Genomic DNA, 19,898 nt, shown 5'->3' with positions numbered 1-19,898 from the left:
TGGTTAGGGACAGAGACATATAACTGGGTATCATTTTCACATTGATGGCGCATCATTCTGAATCAATAAATGACCTCATCCAATCTACTGTAGATGTTAAACAATGTAGGGAACAGGCTTTTCTGATTCAGATTACTTCTTAACAGCAGATGTGGAGATTTGATGAACATACAGCACAATTTTCCAGAAATCTTGTGGAATTATTTCTCAATAGTCGTTAAAATTAATTTGGAGCTCAGAATAACAACCTTTTATTTCTTCTGTATATGTATATGTTCACTTTTTTCTGTCATGTTCTCATTGTACCCTAAATAATAATAATTTCTTCTTAGTAGAACAATCTTAACATAGAAGCAAGAAATAATTTGGTACTACTAGTGTTATTTGAATATATTTGAAATTGAATCCTCCGTCTTCTGAATGTAAAAATTGAATACTGTTTTTCAATCAGAAACTACCACCTTGTAGCTATTTTTAAGGAATTATTTTAAAACTATACATTTTTTTAATGTTCGGATCCAAATTAATATTTTTTTCCATGAAACATCCATGGAATATCCTGACTGAAGTATTTTAATCCCTCTGTGAATTGTACAATATAACTAAATTTGGAGTTTCTTCCCAGGATAAATGAGCCATGTTATTTTAACCCTTTTCTCATAAAATAGAGTATCTATTACTGTAAGAATTTATTTTACATTCAGCTCTCCTTGAACAGAGTACCCCAGGACAGGGCGACCTAGATTGTGTTTATTTGGTAACATCTTTTAAAAATGACAAGCTTAATAATTTAATATTAGTAATTTAGTTAAATATCCAAAAGTCACGACAAGCTTGATCTTTAATCCTTAAGAAAATATAAGGAATTTTCAAAAAACCATATTGTAAATACCTCATGTTATAACAATTTAGAGATGGCATATCTTTAGTCCTATGACATTTCGGCTGTTATAGATAACTGCTTAATGGGATACCATGGAAATGTATACATTAACTATCTTAAATATGTCATCAGTGCCCAAAGATAGCCAAATTTGGTTTGGAGATTCTATTTCTGACTTGCATGATTCTAAAAGTACCTTCCTCTCTAGTTGATCATATTATAGGGCTAGCAGATTCAAACTGATGTAAAGACTAGTAATTATAACTAAAGCTATTCAAATTTTTGGAACTAGCTGCTTTGGAATATGTGACTGTACTCCGGCAACACCTCTTTTTGAACCATTAAATCAATCATATCATTTTCCACACTCACAAAATGTTCCTAACTGACTCTGGACACCTACGTATAACATTTATTGAATCTTCCATGCCAGTTTTTCTAATCTTAGTTTATAATGTTGGAAAAGAATTTTTCTAGAATTCATGTTCATTAAATCAGGATGGAGTCTAACTGATTTGAACCTGGTCAACTGAGGTTCTGCTTTAGCTCCATAGTATCATCCTGTCCAGTTTGATCTGGCAGAGTTAGCACATTTGGGGTTTCTTTAGTTAAATGATGCTATCTATTGGTTCCCTGGAAGCATATCTTCTCTGTAGTAGTAGTGGCCCCTGATATAATCCTGAGATTGTATCAGAGATCCTGATAGCCCCCATCCTGCTGCTGTTTTGAAGAGCCTTTAATGAAGGAGAATAAAACCTCCTTTGGACTGTGTGGGTGTGTTTATTTGTTTCATACCAGTCCAGTTTCTGTCATATTGCTATATTTTATTTGTTATATATATTTCCCCTCCTCCTCTGCCTCCTCTTTCTCCTTTCTTGTGAGCCATCACAGTAAATACAATAAATACATTTCAATAGTGTTGCATGTAGTTCACCGTTCAGCTCACAAATACGTTGCCAGCACCGGTATGTAAGTAGGCAGTTGTTGAGAATGGTGTTAAATGGTGCTTTTTATTTATTTATTTTTTAGACTTTTAAATGATATAGGAGCTAATGGGTGATCAGATTTTAGGGAAAATTTTAAAGTCCCTTCATTTGACAATTGTAATCATCTCCTACTTACTCATCCTAAGTAAGTTAATACCCTGCTGAAGCCTCCATGATTGGATTTAGGAAAGAGTTGGTTTCCACATAGACTAGTCTCTAGATTAGAGAATTTAGCTTGCATATAACAGCATGATCATCCTTTGGGTAAACTGAGCTTTTGTTATGCTGGTGGGAATCATTTCAAAATATGTCTGAACTGACTGATACTGTGCTTGTTGTTGGTACTACTACAACTAAAGCTAGTAGTTTAGTCTATTCCTTCTTTAGCTTATTAAATACATTGCATGAAAGCTTTAATTGATTAAAGCCATGAGTGGCCAAAGGGTCATTTGGTGAGTTCCATGGCATACAGAAGCTTGTCCTTGAAATATAGAAAGACTAAATGAAAAAGAACAAGAATTAAGGATGAAATGAAAGAAATTTTAAAAAAATGCTCTGGGTCTGTGAAACAAAAGAAGGAAGGCTATAATCAATCCGAATGAAGCTGATCTTATTTGTTACTATGACTTCTGCATCAGTCTAAGTGGTTGATAATAACAATCTTAAGTGGCTGATCTTAAGTGGCTGATAAATCGCTAATCTTAAGAAGCTGATCTTTAATTTTATAGAGTGGAGTTGATTGATATCTGTGGGTATAACACAAAGCATGAATTGGTGCCATCTATTTTTCAAAATATATTTTTGAAAGGCTGTAAGTAAAAGGCTATAAGTAAAAAGAAATGCAATATTTACAGGAGTGTAGAAGATAAATTACAGATAGTAAATATGGATGGTTAAATAGAGGTAAGGACTGGTTTGTTCCGAAGTATACTGTAAAATATTTAATATGCTTTCTCTAAACAAAACCTAAGTGTCACTGAATTATAAGCTAAATGTGATTGATTAATATAGCACAAATCACTAACAAAACTATAAACAATAAGCAATATATTAAATTAATACTGAAAGTTGTACATCAAATTAATTGTAGATAGGTAGGAAGAAAGGAATCATATTATAAAAATAATTTAAAGTTTGAATTACTTCCTTACAGAGGACTCTTTATTACTTCCCATGATCGAGGACATATTGAAACATTGTTTAAAGCATGGCCTGAAACTACCATAAAGGTAGGTGTCTCTTAGATGCATGTATGTGCATGCTTAGAATCATGTCTATAGATTATTGGAGTAAAAAATAGTGTTGGTTTTTGTTTTGATATTGGAATGTCCCCTGAAAATTCCATTAATCTAGTACCCCCCTGGGCATGTCTCAGAGAAAGCAAGCTGGCAATTTTTCTAATATGTTAGGGGTTTTTAAAATGTAGAGAATATTCAAACATGGAACCCTTTGATCATAATTTTAAATATTAAAACTAATAAAAGCACCTTTATTCAGTTTGGATATAGTAAAATACCTTGAGGTTTATTTAAAATAGTTTTAGCTTGCTTTTTTTCTTCAAAAGCACTACAAAGAATAACTTGAAAAGTTGAAGTTAAAATTGTTATGCAAAAAATGCTTTTGGAGATTTTTAAAAAAATCCAACATACTGTATATGAAGGAATAAAAATATTCATGTGAGTTATTCTATTTGTATAGAACACACATTTTGATGTCATACTTTATAGTAGCACATATTAGAAGATGTGGGATATTAGAGAGTTCAGTTAAATATCTTACATAAAACTTACCTTTACAACTCTTAAAATCCTGCCAGTATGGCCTACTTAGCTTTTTCTATAAATACGTTTGCTAAGCCACTAATGTGACCAGCATTGTTTATTAATTTTATATTTCTAAATGCATTTTTTTCCTTTTGATTTTTATGAAAATAGCAGGCTAATATCATTAAATCCACATTTTGTGTGAGAACAGCATTGTCATTAAAGATTTCCCTTTGATTCAGTGAGCTTTGAATGGGAGCACTGAAATTATTTGGATACTTGGTATGCACCATCTCTACAGAGGAATGTATAATCTTCTCTAGATCTTGGCTGCCCTTTCAGGTATATGTGCTATCTATAAAGGCATGCAGGGTTGGTAGAGCAGGTGGTTTGCCAATTGCTGCTGCACCATTGCCAGATCATTCCCTATTATGTCAGACAATAACTGATGGATCTTACCCCTCTCACCAGCTTTCAGATATTTATTTTTGGAGCCAGAACAGAAATATGTAATCATTGTGGAATGTAGCACTGAATACCTGTTTCTTAAGCAACAAAGGTTGTATTCTCAAAGGATTAGCACAGGAAAAATAGAAACAGATTATTTTTGTTTATATACATGAATGTTGAAACCGTGGTGAAAAATACCTGGCGCAGAAGGTTCGGGTTCCTGAGCTTCTTTCTCTGAGAACTTTGGAAGTGCTATCTGCTTTAAAAAAAATTGGGGGGTTGATAGCAACTGATTTGGCAGGATGATTCATGAACATGACTTGTGTGATTTGAGCAATTTTCTTATGTACATTATTCTACACATATTTTTAAAGTAGCAGTAGGGAAAACCTAGATTGAATGGTATTCCTAGGGTCTTTTTATCTGCACATCATTTGACTATGTATGTCTTCAGCATGTCCTCCATCATATTGCTTTCTTGCTTGTTTGATTATATTCTGCTTTATTATCCAGGTGGCTGATATTCAGTAAAATTTGAAATGCAAACAATTTAAAAAAATAAATCCAATGTTAATTGTAATTAACTTTAAAAACCTGGCAAAAGGCATGTGCCTTGACAGATCTTCTAAAATGATGTTTGCATTTTGAGGCAATTCCACAGCCCAGGAATAATGCAGGAGAAGACCTTCTTCCATCTGTGATATAGATGAGTTGTAAATTGCAGGGTCTCGTCAGAAGGGCCACTTCTGCAGATTAATATACCCATGCTATTGGTATGGGCCTTCCCTTAGACATTGAGGATCTAAGCCACTTAGGATTTCAGAGGTCTATATCAGGGGTAGGCAACCTTGGCTCTTTCATGACTCGTGGACTTCAACTTCCAGAATTCCTGAGCCAGCCATGCTGAGGGGAAAGGAAGAGGTTTCCAAGCTGAGCCATGCTGGCTCAGGAATTCTGGGAGTTGAAATCCATGCATCATAAAAGAGCCAAGGTTGCCTACCCCTGGTATAAGGTTTCCTACTTCAGCAGGGGGTTGGACTGGATGACCTTCAAGGTCCCTTCCAACATCATCATCATTATCATTATTATTATTGTTATTATGTTGTTATTGTTATTATATTTTAAACCAGTTGCAATTACCAGTTATTTCTCAATGTATTTTATTGTGCTTAGCTGATCAGCCAAATATAAATAAACACAACAATATTAAAGGATCGGTGCAACCTCAACAATGATAAACATGGTCCTAAAAATAATGTGATTACTAGAACAGCTCCAAAAATTTTAACAATGTTAATTGAATATTTTCTTCTTCTCCAAGACCAAGTCAGATATTGACTACAGTACGTTGCTATGATGAAGGTGTAGATCAGAATAAGATGTAGTGTAATTCTTTTTACTAAATTCTTTTAGCCAACTCAATTCTCCCTCTCGATCTGTAATTCTTGATACCACGATAAATTCCAAATTCTGTAGATAGAGCAAAAACAACATAGATATCTTTAATGCATATTGTTAACGTCTTTGTAGAGTCTTGTTAACAAACCTGTATTTTTTCGCTAGTACTATAGTCTCATGTACATTGCTTTGCATTGTTCTCAGTCCTAATTTCCAGGATATCCTGCTGGTTGGGAGGCTATACCAAAGAGAGCCTTTGCCCCAGTTGTTTTTCTTTTTTTACCCACTGCTTCAACTGAGCAGTAATCCTTCTGGGGTTTTCTCACCCTCCATCCATCCTTATTTCAACTCTACCTGGATTGCTTTCTCAAGGTAGAAAGAACCAAACAATTACTAAACAAAAGGACCAAGAAGGCTTTACTAGGTAAAAGAAAGGGTCTTCAAAATTCAACCTTTTGGACATTTCTGAAATCAGGAGTGCCTGTGCAGGATTCCTTTTTTTGTAAATATGAAAAATAATGGGGGATGATCTATGGATAGATGCCAGTTTGAGGAGATGAAATTGTTAATATAAAATTGTTAAGGGGGACTTATATAAGAGAGGAAGGGAGAATGAAGGGGCTGGCTGTACCCATTGCTGCATGCTGCTGGGACAAATGTGACAGTTGGGCTGATAAAGACTCCCTACACCTAAATGGTTGATTAATAGCTTCCTGTCAGAAATTAAATCCTTAAGCTGGAAAATAAGAACTGGAAATAGCACAGCATCATTACTCAGAGCTGGAAATGTACATCACAAAACATGAATCATTACTCAGAGGAGTTAAAGCAATGTGTTAAACAGTTACATTTTTTAGGGCAAGTGTTCATGGGCTGTTCGTGCTCAATCACATATATTGTTTTAGTAACAGGACTACCGTACTAAGTTTTTTCCTCTTTGAATCACAGCAAGATGTTGCAGTTTTTAAACAACAAATTCATTAGAGCATCTATTAAAAAGAAATAATTAGCCAGAACTCTCCAATGAATTGGGAAATAGAAACTGCAGATGGCAGTTGTTGTCTTAAAACACACATTGCACCAGAGAGTTACATTTTTATTTGCTTTATCTAAACATTTAAGGAATAAAATTATATCCACTGGTATCTTTTCTTTCATCAAAAATATATTTTATATATTGACACATTTAAAAAGAACATGATTTTTGCCCATTTCTTTCACTGTCTTGTATTCTCTGAAAAATCTGCTCTGGGAAGTATGGGCAAGTCTCTGGAATAGCAGCAGGAAAAGAGAAATTAGTTTTAAAAAATGCCTTGTTTTCTGGTATTATTAGTAGGATTAGACCCACTATCCATTCTGGAAATAAAAGGCATCATTAAACAGAATGTAGTATGTGCACTTCATTTGCCATGTGTTGTTTCTCATGTAGTGATTGAATCAGCCCATATAATTGATGGACCAAAGATTTATTTACTTAAATAATGGCCTTAAAGAAAATGCAGTATTTCATTCGTTTATTCATTCTTTCGCTCATTCATTCATTCATTCATGGTAGTTGTTCAGAAAATAATAATATCATGAAAGAACTTAAAACTGATCTTAATAAAGAATTCTGTATACCTTTGCAGTTTTATAATGCTTACCATACTTTTCCACAGGCTATTGTGGTGACTGATGGAGAACGTATTCTTGGCCTTGGAGATCTAGGTTGTTATGGAATGGGCATCCCAGTGGGTAAACTAGCACTTTACACAGCGTGTGGAGGAGTAAAGCCCCAGGAGTGTCTGCCCGTTATGCTTGATGTGGGAACTGACAATGAGGTAACTGTTTTTTCATGCTGAGGTCAGTATTTGACATATTTCAAGAGAGAAATAGTCAAAACTGTGCAGTAATATTTGCCTATTCAGAAAAAAAGGTACAGTGTGTTTAACATTTTCCCAGAAAAAAATCTTTTCTAGCAATAATATAGAGGTGTAATTTGTTAATTCCTAGTATTTATCCCAGTTTCCTTCCAGCCTGTACTAAGGCTTTTGCTACAACAAGTACCATACTATCCTGAGTAGTGCAGGTGGGATGAAACTGAACTGAAAAGAAGATACATCAGTGCAACTCTCAGCAAGGTAGTGATCCTAGATGAAGTATTAGGACATAACGATAGCTGACCTATGCGTTAATGCAATGTTTGTTACTTTAATAAATAGGAACTGGATTCTATTTATTCTGGCATGGAATAAGAGACCATGTTCACATTTTATGCACATGCTGGATATCAGCATTGCAGTCCTTTCTCTAGTTCTCTTAATGTAGAATTGAGCCCTATAAGGAAAGAATATTTGGTAGTCACTACTTGTATTATATTATAATATAATATAATTATATGCATCCCAAAAAGACATACTGTCTTAGATTCTAAAATTGACTTTCCTTTTTACACTAAGATGGGCAGGCTGCAATCTCATGAAATATTTAGTAGACAGCAAGCCATCCTGTTTACAATAAAAACAGAAGTATTAACACTGAGGTTCTATTTGATCACAAGTATTCTGCATTGTTTTAGGGTTATTTGAAATGAGCTTCAATATTAACTGCATAAGGAGAATGTGGTAGAAAAGGAACATGAGGAAATATTGGCAAAAACTACAATGAAGAAATTAAAAACATCAGATGATTTACTAAATAGATTTAATCATTTACTGTCACTGTTCTAGAGAACTTGAAGGTATATAGTTACTGCACAGTCTATTCCCCAGATTTAAAAACAGATAAGCTTGGAATCAGTTTGAAAAGCAGAGCCTATTAGTATATACAGCCTATTACCCCTGCTGTCGATTGAACTTTAAATCCTTAGAAACTAAATCTGTTAGGTGAAATTGGAAATTACTTGATGGAAACTTTTTGTTGTTGTTAAATGCTGTTCTTAATGGAAAAAATGGAATATTGGTTTAAACATCAACCAGAACTTCCAGCACCTGACAGATCTGTTTAGTTTAGTTCTTAGTCAAAGGGCTATTTGCTCTGAGGCTGTGTCTGTACAGCATTTTCACACAGTTCAGAACAACCTGTTGTTCATTAGCAGACAACAAAAAAATTCTTGCAGAAGGATCTCCCTGCCCTGATGTTTGGAAATACTTTGAAATGCTTGCTTTCAGTGGTAGAATATGTAAGAAGCATAATTTATTTTCCTCCAAGTTCCATCTCATTTTTATTTATAAATTATGAGCTAAGTTGGGAAAATGGCAATCTACCTCCCCTCGTGTTTTCCTTTTTTCCTCCAAGATTTCAAATATTGAAGGCCAGCTCTAGTTCCTGAAATGCGAGTTTGGTCTAAAGGGCTAAGATTTCCGTTTAAATGCCGCTTTTAAAAACTTGGATCCCAGAGATAATTCTGAAACTATTCTTCTTACATTCCAAGGAGACTGGAAGAAAAAAAAAAAAGGAAAATTAGGGAACAAAACCATAAGGACCAGGTAGATAAACCACTTGTGGAAAAATAAACCACTTGTGGAAAAGGAATACGCCTCTCAGATTAAATTGGAGAGGGTTTCTTGGTAAAGGACAAATATTGCAAATACATACTGTACAGTTTGGCATCTAATCGTTTTCCTTGAGAAATAAAATTGAATCTCAGAAGAAATCAAATGGGAGGATTTGGTTATAACAAACTATTTTATTCCTAAGGGATAATAATAGAGTACTACCAAGTTAAAAATGCCTTGCTTTAGATAATTGTGTTATAGTATTCTTTCCAAACTGATACTCCTGTTCCCTCTATATTGGGATAAAAATACCTGGAAGTTGGCATACCGAGTAGTAATTCTGAGAATACTGTAATAATCCTAATACATTCAGCAATAGATTGAAAGAAGCTGCCTATCAATCTATTTGGTTTTCTCTTCTTTCTTTTTTTGAAAACAAGTAAGGAATACTGTATATATTTTCACATTCAAATAATTCAATCATATGCCCATTTATTTACACAACAAATTTAATTCAAAAAGTATGTGTTCAAAAATATATATAATGTTGAATTATGTTAGCCTCTGTCTTGGAACTCTTGAAAATGTAGCTAACATGTATTAGAATTGTGTTACAGTATGGCCAAAACATTTAATCTCTGTATTTTAGCTGGAGTGAAATAGTGTTATTGGATTACCAACGAATAATCAGTTGGAATGCCAAATAGGAGGTTTACTAAAAGTTTCAGTTTGATGAGGCAGCTATCTGGACTGAACCTATGCATTTCAACTAGAATGGAGTTGAGAAATTATGGACAAGCCCCATTGTAATAGACCATGTTTCTTGGTTCTGGGTGATTATGGCAGTTTTGATTTGGGAGCCTAGATCTACCAAGGAGACGGCATATTCACATCAAAAAGGCTTACAGGTAGTCCTTGAGTTACAACCATTCATTTAGTGACTGTTCAAAGTTACAGTGGCATTGAAAAAGTGACTTATGAACTTTTTCACACTTAACAACTGTTGCAGCATCCCCACAGTCACGTGATCAAAGTCTGGACACTTGGCAACTGGCTCATATTTATGATGGTTGCAGTGTCCCAGGGTTTTGTGATCCCATTTTGTGACCTTCTGACAAGCAAAGTCAATGGGTAAGCAAGCCAGATTCGGTTTACGGCTATGTTACTAAACGTAGTTAACTGTCTCACACAGCAACAGAATTTTTGGGCTATATTGTGGTTGTAAGTCAAGGATTACCTGTATTAGCCTCCTATTCTGCCCTGATGCCTTCTTATGACAACACTTGGCATCCTTATGAGTATTTGAGTTCTGCTGATATAGCATTCTTGTTCATATCCTTGCTACTTTTCTTTTCAAATCCCTCTCTCCAGAATCAACCTTCTTGATTCATATAGTTAATTTAGGAACCACTCTTTCTTTCTTTCTTTCTTTCTTTCTTTCTTTCTTTCTTTCTTTCTTTCTTTCTTTCAATACATCATTTTACCCAAAAATCAAATTATATAAAATTATGACAAGTATAAGGGTTACAAATTAACTAAGTGGAATAGCACATGGATACATCATTCAACATGCCACTTGGAATGTGTTTTATTATATATTTGTGTGGTAGGTAATTCAAGAGTTTATAGGGAAGTTAAGTGTTTAAACACTTTCCTTCTATGTTTGCTTTTTTTTAAGGCATCATTCATTTTCTTCTTGGCTGATGATATCTATTATTTTATTTATACTACATTGTGTTGATCAGCTACATTCAATGCTCACCCACTATTCTGCTTATTAAAATGCCTTAAGTCTGGCAGATGTGATATGTATGTAAAGAACAGTTTTCTAACTCACTTTGTGTTTGAGGCCTCCATCTTGATTTTCGTGATTTTATATCTCTGCATATGATTGAAACACAACATTCTTGAAATGAAGTATTAGTTCAGATTTGTGTAGGCATGTCTGCCATTTTGCAAGATCAGCAAATCTTTAGGTAGGCCTCTTTCTCTACTTAAATATAATGCTTTAGGGAACTGTTGAAACATTTTCAGTCATTTTATATCAAGGAGCCTTTAAAATAATAAATGGCAGAGAGAGCTGCTGTATAAGAAATTTCTCTGGAACTTTTCCATGTACAGATGCCATGGTTTTAAAGGATGAGGAGCAAGAATCTGTCACAGAGGTTTCCAAAAGAAAAACCAGATATTTACAGCTGGTTCTTTTAATCTGGTCAATTTGCCTGTCTAGTTGTCATTTAAAATGTCTTCATTTTCTTTTTATTATCTCATTCTTTCACCCTGTTACCATTCTGAGAATTCATAGCAAATTAAAATTATGATATCATAAAAAATACATTGGGTAAAAAGATGATATTTTTTAAAATATCATCTTTATTCCTAACCTCCCAACATTTGTTAAAAAATAGTTACGTTTTTGTAAATTGTTCACTTTTAGTTAAAGATCTGTTAAAATAGAGAAAATAGAATACTAGCATATAGTACACTTCAAATTAAACCATATTGCGCTTCGACAAAGTGATGAGAGTCTACTTCAAATGGATTAATGTAGCTTAAGGAAATAATAATAGTATTGATTTTATTATTATTATTATTTTTATTGAAAATTTTTAAGTTTTACAAAAAAAAATTCCCTTCCCCAAACCCTCCCAACCCTCCCCTACCCTCCCCCGACCTTCCCAGAGCTGAATACAGGCTTAATTAAAAAATTTTTAAAAAAATCTTAAAACACATATAAACCATAAGCAAATCTAAATACATTGATTAAACAAATTGTAAAATAGTTAACAACAATATATAAAAAATACAAGAAGAAAGAAAAAGAAACAGAAAAAGAAAAAATCAAATAAAAAAAGAAAATTAAAAAAATGTCTATGAAATATCTTAAATTTTAAATATAAATTATTCAAAAACTAAGTAATATTTTTTATGTCCAACTTATATTGTATGAAATCTATCCATTTTTTTCCATACCAGGAGGTACTTCTCTTGCGGTTGATCTTTCAAGAAAGCCGAAATCTTTGCCATTTCCGCCAAATAAGAAACTTTAAGAAACCACTCTTGCAAAGTAGGCAAAGATTCCTTCTTCCAACATTTCCCTACTAACAACCTGGCCGCTGTAATTAAATTTAACATCAATATAGTCTCTTTACTATCACAATCAGAAACAATACCTAACAAAAACAATTGTGGGGTAAATTTTATCTTTCTTCTAAAAATTCTTTGAATATTCCACCATATCTTAATACAAAAAGCTTTTATATTTTTACATGACCACCAGATATGATAATAAGTAGCATCCAAACATCCACATCTCCAACATTTAGGCTGTAAGTCAGGATACATACGAGACATTTTTTGTGGATCAAGGTGCCATCTATAAAACATTTTATAAAAATTTTAGTATGGATATTATTTTTAATACACACAGTTTGTAGAATACTATACCCATGTCTTTAGCTACTGGCACATCTAGTATATCTAGTCAAGTTTTTGGAGTAGGAGCTTTACTCAATTTTGATGACTTGTTGAAGATTATAAGTAGATTAGGCAGGAAAAAAAAGTTGGCAAGAACATAATTAGTGGTATATATATATTAATATTTCATGCATTAAATAAATGAAAAAGTATTCTGTTATTGGCAGCTGAAATTTACAAGGTTCCAAGAATTTCAACAGAATGGCATAGAATGGGATGCCGTGATACATACTTTTGCTACTATTTTAACCAGATCAATTTTTCCTTTAACATTTGTGTTAAATTCTTCAGAAACATAAATGTCTTGGAATAGGAATGGTTCAGTCATAGCTCCTACCAAGATTCTGGATTGCCTAAGTACAGAATATTCTTGTGAATTGCCTGACTGTGGAGTGATTGGGCATTTGCTTGTGTCTGCATTTCCATCTGGAGTTCCATAGGAACAATTTCAAATTTAATCAGTGAAGGACAAACATCAAACAGGCTTCCCCATGTTGAGGCTTTCCTGCTCTTGGCATCCTTCAAGACTTTTGCTTTTGCTGTTTCTTCCAGAAGAAAATGGATTCTTTGGCCAAATTGTCTGGATGTTGCATTAAAATATTAAAATACATATTTCACATGCAAGCCATTTGTTGTAATATGGCAGCCTAAAGCAGTCCATTCTATCCCCTTACTTTTCTCCTTGCGCAGCACAGATCTGTTCTGTAGTAGCATATATTTATTTATACACATGCCAGAAGAATGACAAATTTGGTAAAAGATTCCAGACTTTCAGTTGCATTGGCTAAGTTATGCTGATGCTGTTTGTTATTACACTGAAAATGTTTGGCTGACATATTTCATTTGATAACTTGGCAGCTGACAGTTTTCAGTAAACTAAACATTTTTTGGTTTGAAAATTAAACATTTTTTTCTCCTGGTAGTTAATAATCTTTTAACATAAAATTGCCATATTTCTTGAAAAATGCTAAAATATTTACAACAACAGGGCACTAAATGGCTATCTTTCTTCTTCTTCTCCTTTTTAGCTTTGGGATACCAGAGCGTTCAAAGCTTAGTGGTAAATTTAGATTAAATAACCTGAATACATCTCAGTTCCATGTTAAGTTCACTCTAACAACCAGCCTTTTATGAGCAGAAATGCAGTGCTGAAAACAGTCTTTGACCAGGTTCTGTTTGGGTGGTTTTGTTTTTAAAAAGGTATCAAGGTTTGTTTTAGGAATCCATAGTTTTTAACTGCTGTAAATTTAATATCTAATATAAAATAACACGCACCGTTTCTGAAGCATGTAATGGGAAAAAAAGGAGAAACTGGATTACTGCATTACTGCATGATAAAGTCTAAAAGTAACAGGGTTTATTGCCAAAAAATCATGGCAAAAATCATGTTTTTAAATATCACAGTCCTATCTTTTATTAAAGCAAAACTTCCATGTGATAATGATTATGGCTGTTTAACTGCTTCCTTCATTTTTGTGTGCCTTTTGAAGAGGACTTCTTGTAGAACATTTTAAAGAGCTGTAGAAAAGAAGAATGCTATATAATTTATTTTTGGTACACACAGTTCTCAGGTTTTGACTCTAATGGATGCTTAGACTTAAGAGTTTTAAGTCACAACAGTTGTAAAATTAATAATCTCTTAAAATAAAATTGGTGTTTTTTCCTGAAAAGCAATCAACAGATTTACAACCTTTTTTGTGGCAGTTATTAAGTGAATGCAGTAGTCATGAAGTAAACACTGCAATCCACTGGGTTCGCTTAAGGACAAAGTGAACCCGTGGTTTGCTATGTGCCCGGTTTTGCCGAAAACTGGAAGAAAATGCTGAGTTTTAGCAAAACCGGTGTAAGATGCAATCACATGACCATGGGACACGACAAACAGCCATAATTGTGGTTCCCATTGCTGAGCACCCGAAGTGCATTCATGTGACTGTGGTGATGGTGATGGGGGCTTGTGGTGATGGTGATGGGGGCTTGTGTACTTCAACAGAAGTACTTATGTTGGTTTGGCAGGCCTTTTCAATAAATACTTGAAGGTGCTGTTATAAATGAAAGCCAAATGTTAGCTAATAAGTATTTTGACCAACCTACAATCATACCTCTCTATTTATTGCAAGGCTATTTAGAACTTGGGCGTTGAAATTAATGAAACTTGTGTTTGTTCTCAACTAAATGTCTAAACTTTTAGCATCCAAAATCACAGTTATCTGCCCTTTTTTAGACTTAATTAAATTAGTATATTTCCTAAATGCTGTGATTGTGAAAGTTTATGAAGATTGGCTTTAAAAATTTTTTTTCTGTTTTTCTTTCATTGGTGTCATTATTTTCCACCTACATATTAGCAAAAACAGCTAGAGAGGTTGTATGCATGCAAAAGGAACTAATATTCTGAGCTTGTTTTTAAGCAATAATAGAGAAAATGTTTGCAGTGAATCTATTTTTTATAGAGGAGAAAATAAACACAGATGAAAATTCATTTTTCCATGTACGCCATAACCTACAGAACTTCTTGATATCTATATCCTATTGTCTTTCTCCCATTTAACCAGGTTTTTTTTTCAGAGCATCTTCTTCATAGTTCTTATGTATAAATATACTTTATCAAGAGAGCTGCTAAGTCTGGGTATTCATAGGATAACAAATGGATGTTTAAATCTTTCCTTCTCTTTGAATAGTTCTGAAAAATCTCAGTCCAGAAATGTCATTCTTATTTTTCCCACTTGATGTGGACTTGAGATGTCAGTTTCTATTTGATACAGTTGCTTGACCTATATTTCTGCCACCCTATATCAAATCTTTTTTGTAGTGGAAGGAACCTCACATGTTAAAATAAATTTCATACCAAAAGGATGGTTGGCAAAGTCCTATTCAAGTATATACTACTAAGCATATACCAGTGACCAGCTAAGTTTATTTTTTGTCTTCTTGAATATTTATACATTTTAAATAATAGCTCCTCTTCAGGAAAAAGATGAAGTGTTGCACTCTTGAATTTAGAATAAACACCATTCTAAAACACGAGTATGCAAAAATTTAGAAATTGCCTCTGGCTGCAGATTCAATAGGGGAATAGCTAATGGGAAGAATACACTGTGTAACAGTGTTTGATTGATAGAAATTTTGTGGCAGAATTTCCTAATTAACACTGTTTGCTGCAGTTTCTACAAACTACAGGGCGCTGGGAACTGAAAGGATATAATATGATCAGGTAGTTGCACATGACTTATGATTTGTGGACTTCAGCTCCCAGAATTCCTCAGCCAGCCATGCCACTTTATGACTTGTGGACTTCAACTCCCAGAATTCCTCAGCCAGCCATGCTGGCTGAGGAATTCTGGGAGTTGAAGTCCACAAGTCATAAAGTGGCCAAGGTTGGGGAGCTCTGGGGTAGGGGGAGGAGACAGTGGGGTAGATTTAGAATTTCTATCTCTGAAGATTCTACATTGCCCTGGTGGTACAGTGGTTAGATGCAGTACTGCAGGCTACTTCTGCTGACTGCCGGCTGTCAGCAGTTTGGCAAGTCGAGTCTCACCGGCTCATGGTTGACTCAGCCTTCCATCCTTCCAAGGTCGGTAAAATGAGATTGTTGGGGGCAATATGCTGATTCTGTAAACTGCTTAGAGAGGTCTGTAAACCACTGTGAAACGGTATATAAGTCTAAATGCTATTGCTATTGAAATTCTACTTAAACGGTGGAAAAATGCATATAAGGAGTATGAGATAAATAAGGAAATATAAGATTTTTTCTGGTACTTCTAGCACCAGTTCAGATATCAGAATTCTATGGGGGATTTATTGAAAGCATGAAATATCACTAGATATTTTAAACTCTGAAATAACAGAGCACTTTTTTTAATTCCGAGAAGAAGAATTTGAGAATATTTGGCTATATTTATTACGATTTTGATTTACTGAACAGCTAACTACATGTTTCTGTTCTAAGCTCATCATGCATTTTTAGTTTTTCATCTTCAGATAAAGACTGAATCTGAAATAGTAGCAGCTGGTGACCTTTAGCTGTTTGTATAATAATAATAATAATAATAATAATAATAATAATAATAATAATAATAATAATAATAATAATAATAATAACAACAACATCAACAACAATTATCAAATAATAGCTATCAAACATCAAAAACATCTGCCAGACTATCCCATCTCCTTTACAAGAATGATCTGAAGCTGTATGGAAAAACATCATCTGAAATAGAATCGCTGCTCAACACTGTCCATATATGTAGCCAAGATATTGTAATGGAGTTTGGCTTGGACAAATGTGCCACACTTACTATCAAACAAGGAAAAATAGTGAAAACTGAAGGAATCAAGATGCCCACGAAAATAACATTAAGAGTCTGGATGAGGAAGATTACTACAAATACTTGGGTATCCTTCAAGCTGACAACATCAAGCACACTGAAGTCAAGAAAAAGGTTAGAGGTGAATACATCAAGAGAGTGAAGAAGATCTTAAAGTCCAAACTCAATGAAGGAAATACCATAAAGGCAATCACCACCTGTGCAATCCCAGTCATTACGTACACAGCTGGAATAGTGGACTGGACTCAAGCAGAACTAAAAGCAATGGATAGGCAGACCAGAAAAATAATGACAATGAATCATGCCCTTCATCCACGCAGTGACAATGATAGACTTTATCTACCAAGGCAAATAGGTGGGCGTGGAATGCTACAAGTACATCAGATGGTTGAAGAAGAAAAAATGGCTTTGGAAGAATATCTGAAGAACAATGAGGAAGATGCACTGAAATTAGTATATCAGGAAGGCTTACTAACTACTGGAGAGACCAAACTGGCCTACAAGAAAGACCAAATGAAGAACAGAATAGAGGCATGGGAAGACAAAGCACTACATGGCCAGTACGTTAAAAAAATAGCTGGGAAAGCAGATAATAACAAGACCTGGCAATGGCTAAGAGCAGGAAAATTGAAGAAAGAGACCGAGGGACTAATTCTGGCTGCACAAGACAAGCCTTAAGGACAAATGCATATAAAGTCAAAATTGAGAAGACAGCAACAGACATAAGTGCCGCCTATGCAAAGAAGCTGAAGAAACAGTGGACCACCTGGTAAGCTGTTGCAAGAAGATTGCACAGACTGACTATAAGCAGCGGCATGACAAAGTAGCAACAATGGTGCATTGGAAGATCTGCAAAAAATATCATTTGCCTGTAAGCAAAAACTGGTGGGATCATAAAATAGAGAAAGTCATCGAAAATGATAAAATTAAACTGCTCTGGGACTTCAGAATTCAAACAGACAAGCACCTGCAACATAACACCGCAGACTTAACAATTGTCGATAAGAAAGACAAAAAAGTCTGGATAGTGGACGTGGCAGTGCCTGGAGATAGCAGAATAGAAGAGAAAGAACTGGAGAAGATAACAAAATACAAAGACCTACAAATAGAAATAGAAGGACTGTGGCAAAAGCAAGCAAGGGTAGTACCAATAGTCATAGGCTCCTTGGGTGCAATCCCAAAACAACTGGAGCACCACTTGAACACCATTGGCATTGACAAATTCGCTATAGTCAATTGCAAAAGGCAGCCTTATTAGGAACTGCTTCCATCCTGCGACGATATCTGTAATACCATCAAACATCCACATCTGCCTATCCCAGGTCCTGGGGAAGGACTCGATAGGTAGACAAATGCCAAATCCAGTTTGAACACCTGGCTGACTGTGCTATGATTAATAATAATAATAATAATAATAATAATAATAATAATAATAATAATAATAATAATAATAAAGTTGGAAGAGATCTTGGAGGTCATCTCGTCCAACCCCCTGCTCAGGTAGGAAACCCTATACCATTTCAGACAAATGGCTGTCCAGTCTCTTCTTAAAAACTTCCAGTGTTGGAGCATTCACTGCTTCTGGAGGCAGGTTGTTCCACTGATTAATTGTTCTAACTGTCAGGAAATTTCTCCTTAGTTCTAGATTGCTTCTCTCTTTGGTCAGTTTCCATCCGTTGCTTCTTGTCCTGTCTTCATGTGCTTTGGAGAACAGCTTGACTCCCTCTTCTCTGTGGCAATCTGAAATACTGGAACACTGGTATCATGTCACCTCTAGTCCTTCTCTTCATTAAACTAGACATATCCAATTCCAGCAACCTTTTTATATATGTTTTAGCCTCCAGTCCCCTAATCATCTTTGTTGCTCTTCTCTGCACTCTTTCTAGAGTCTCAACATCTTTAAATGTATTAGAGATAAGATATGGAAGATTTGCCAAGATTTGAGCTAGATATTTTGCATTATTGGTATTTACTATTATTATTACTAGTTTTACTTCCACTATGAGGTTTTGCAAAGAACTGGGAGTGTATTATTTGGGCTTATATAGGGTTTATTTAAGATTTTACTTAAGGGAGAGAAGTCTGTTATCTAAATAATAATAATCTTTGACATATTATTTTACAGAAGGTTTTGAAAAGGCTGATCACCGATCATTGACACTTGTGAAAAAAATTGATTCTCAAAAGAAATCATGATCGTAAAGCTCAAAATAAAGTTTGGCTTTATACGTGAATATTTTCAAGCATTGGAAAAGTGATATAACTGATGAGTGAAAATTTAGCACACTTAAAACTGCTCGAGTCATAAAAAGACCTTTGAGGAATGGAATTATTTAGTAGATCTGCACCTCACAAACAGAAATAAAAGCGGCTAATTAAAGGTGGCATATTCCATCAGCTGGGATTCCTGGAGGAAAATAGTAGTATTTGTGTCTGAGAAACAGTATACAGTTGCGTGTCTGTGACTGGAGGATCTCAGGCATTGAAAATGCTAACTCTGACCCCACAGGATCAGAAGATTCTGCCTCTTCCTGTACCACTAGCCTCAAGTATGTGCTCGACAGAAGCATGAACAGGCCTTAATTCTGAAGTTGCTCTTTCAATAAAATTGACTTGAAAGAGTCTCATTGAAACCAACAAAGAAACTGTAAATACATTTCAATGTTGCTGTAGCTCTAATGCAGGGCTTTTCAACCAGTGGTACGGGTATCACCTGTGGTACGTTGGCACCTGGCAGGTGGTACACGACCATCCTAGAAAAATGGTAGCAGGGGAGGGGAATGAGCTGAACTGGTGGCAGTACCACACAAGCCTGAGCGAGAGATGGCTGGAGCTGCAGGACTGTCAGGGCTCAGAGGAAGCGCCAGGATCAGTGCCAGGCTCCAGCTGATCGGCGCTTCTTCAGGGCTGTCAGGGCTCAGTGGAAGCGCTAGGATCAGCGCCAGGCTCCAGCTGGAGTTTGGCGCTGATCCTGGCGCTTCTGCTGAGCCCAGAAGAAGCGCCGATCAGCTGGAATGTTGCAGCATCTCCAGGGTCTTGTGATTAACATTCAGATGCTTGGCAACTGATTCATATTGATGATGGTCACAGTGTCTCAGGGTCATGTGAAGTGACCAAAACCTGCTGCAACCACCCAGCAG

At 35.0% G+C, this 19,898-nt stretch overlaps 1 protein-coding gene across 1 annotated transcript in view; it reads left to right on the top strand.

Annotated features, from left to right (window-relative positions):
* Nucleotides 1-19,898, top strand: part of ME1 (malic enzyme 1) — a 100,190-nt gene that overhangs the window by 33,056 nt on the left and 47,236 nt on the right. Inside the window, exons 4-5 of the mRNA XM_039334458.1 lie at nucleotides 3,023-3,098; nucleotides 7,139-7,300. Coding sequence (XP_039190392.1) covers nucleotides 3,023-3,098; nucleotides 7,139-7,300 — 238 coding nt within the window. The remainder of the gene's footprint in view (nucleotides 1-3,022; nucleotides 3,099-7,138; nucleotides 7,301-19,898) is intronic.

Source organism: Crotalus tigris, unplaced genomic scaffold (genome assembly GCF_016545835.1).
Source record: "Crotalus tigris isolate CLP2741 ecotype Arizona unplaced genomic scaffold, ASM1654583v1 scf7180000017631.5181431, whole genome shotgun sequence".
NCBI classification, from domain to species: domain Eukaryota; kingdom Metazoa; phylum Chordata; class Lepidosauria; order Squamata; family Viperidae; genus Crotalus; species Crotalus tigris.
Note: the sequence above shows the minus strand (reverse complement) of the source record. Positions and strands in the feature narration are given on the sequence as shown.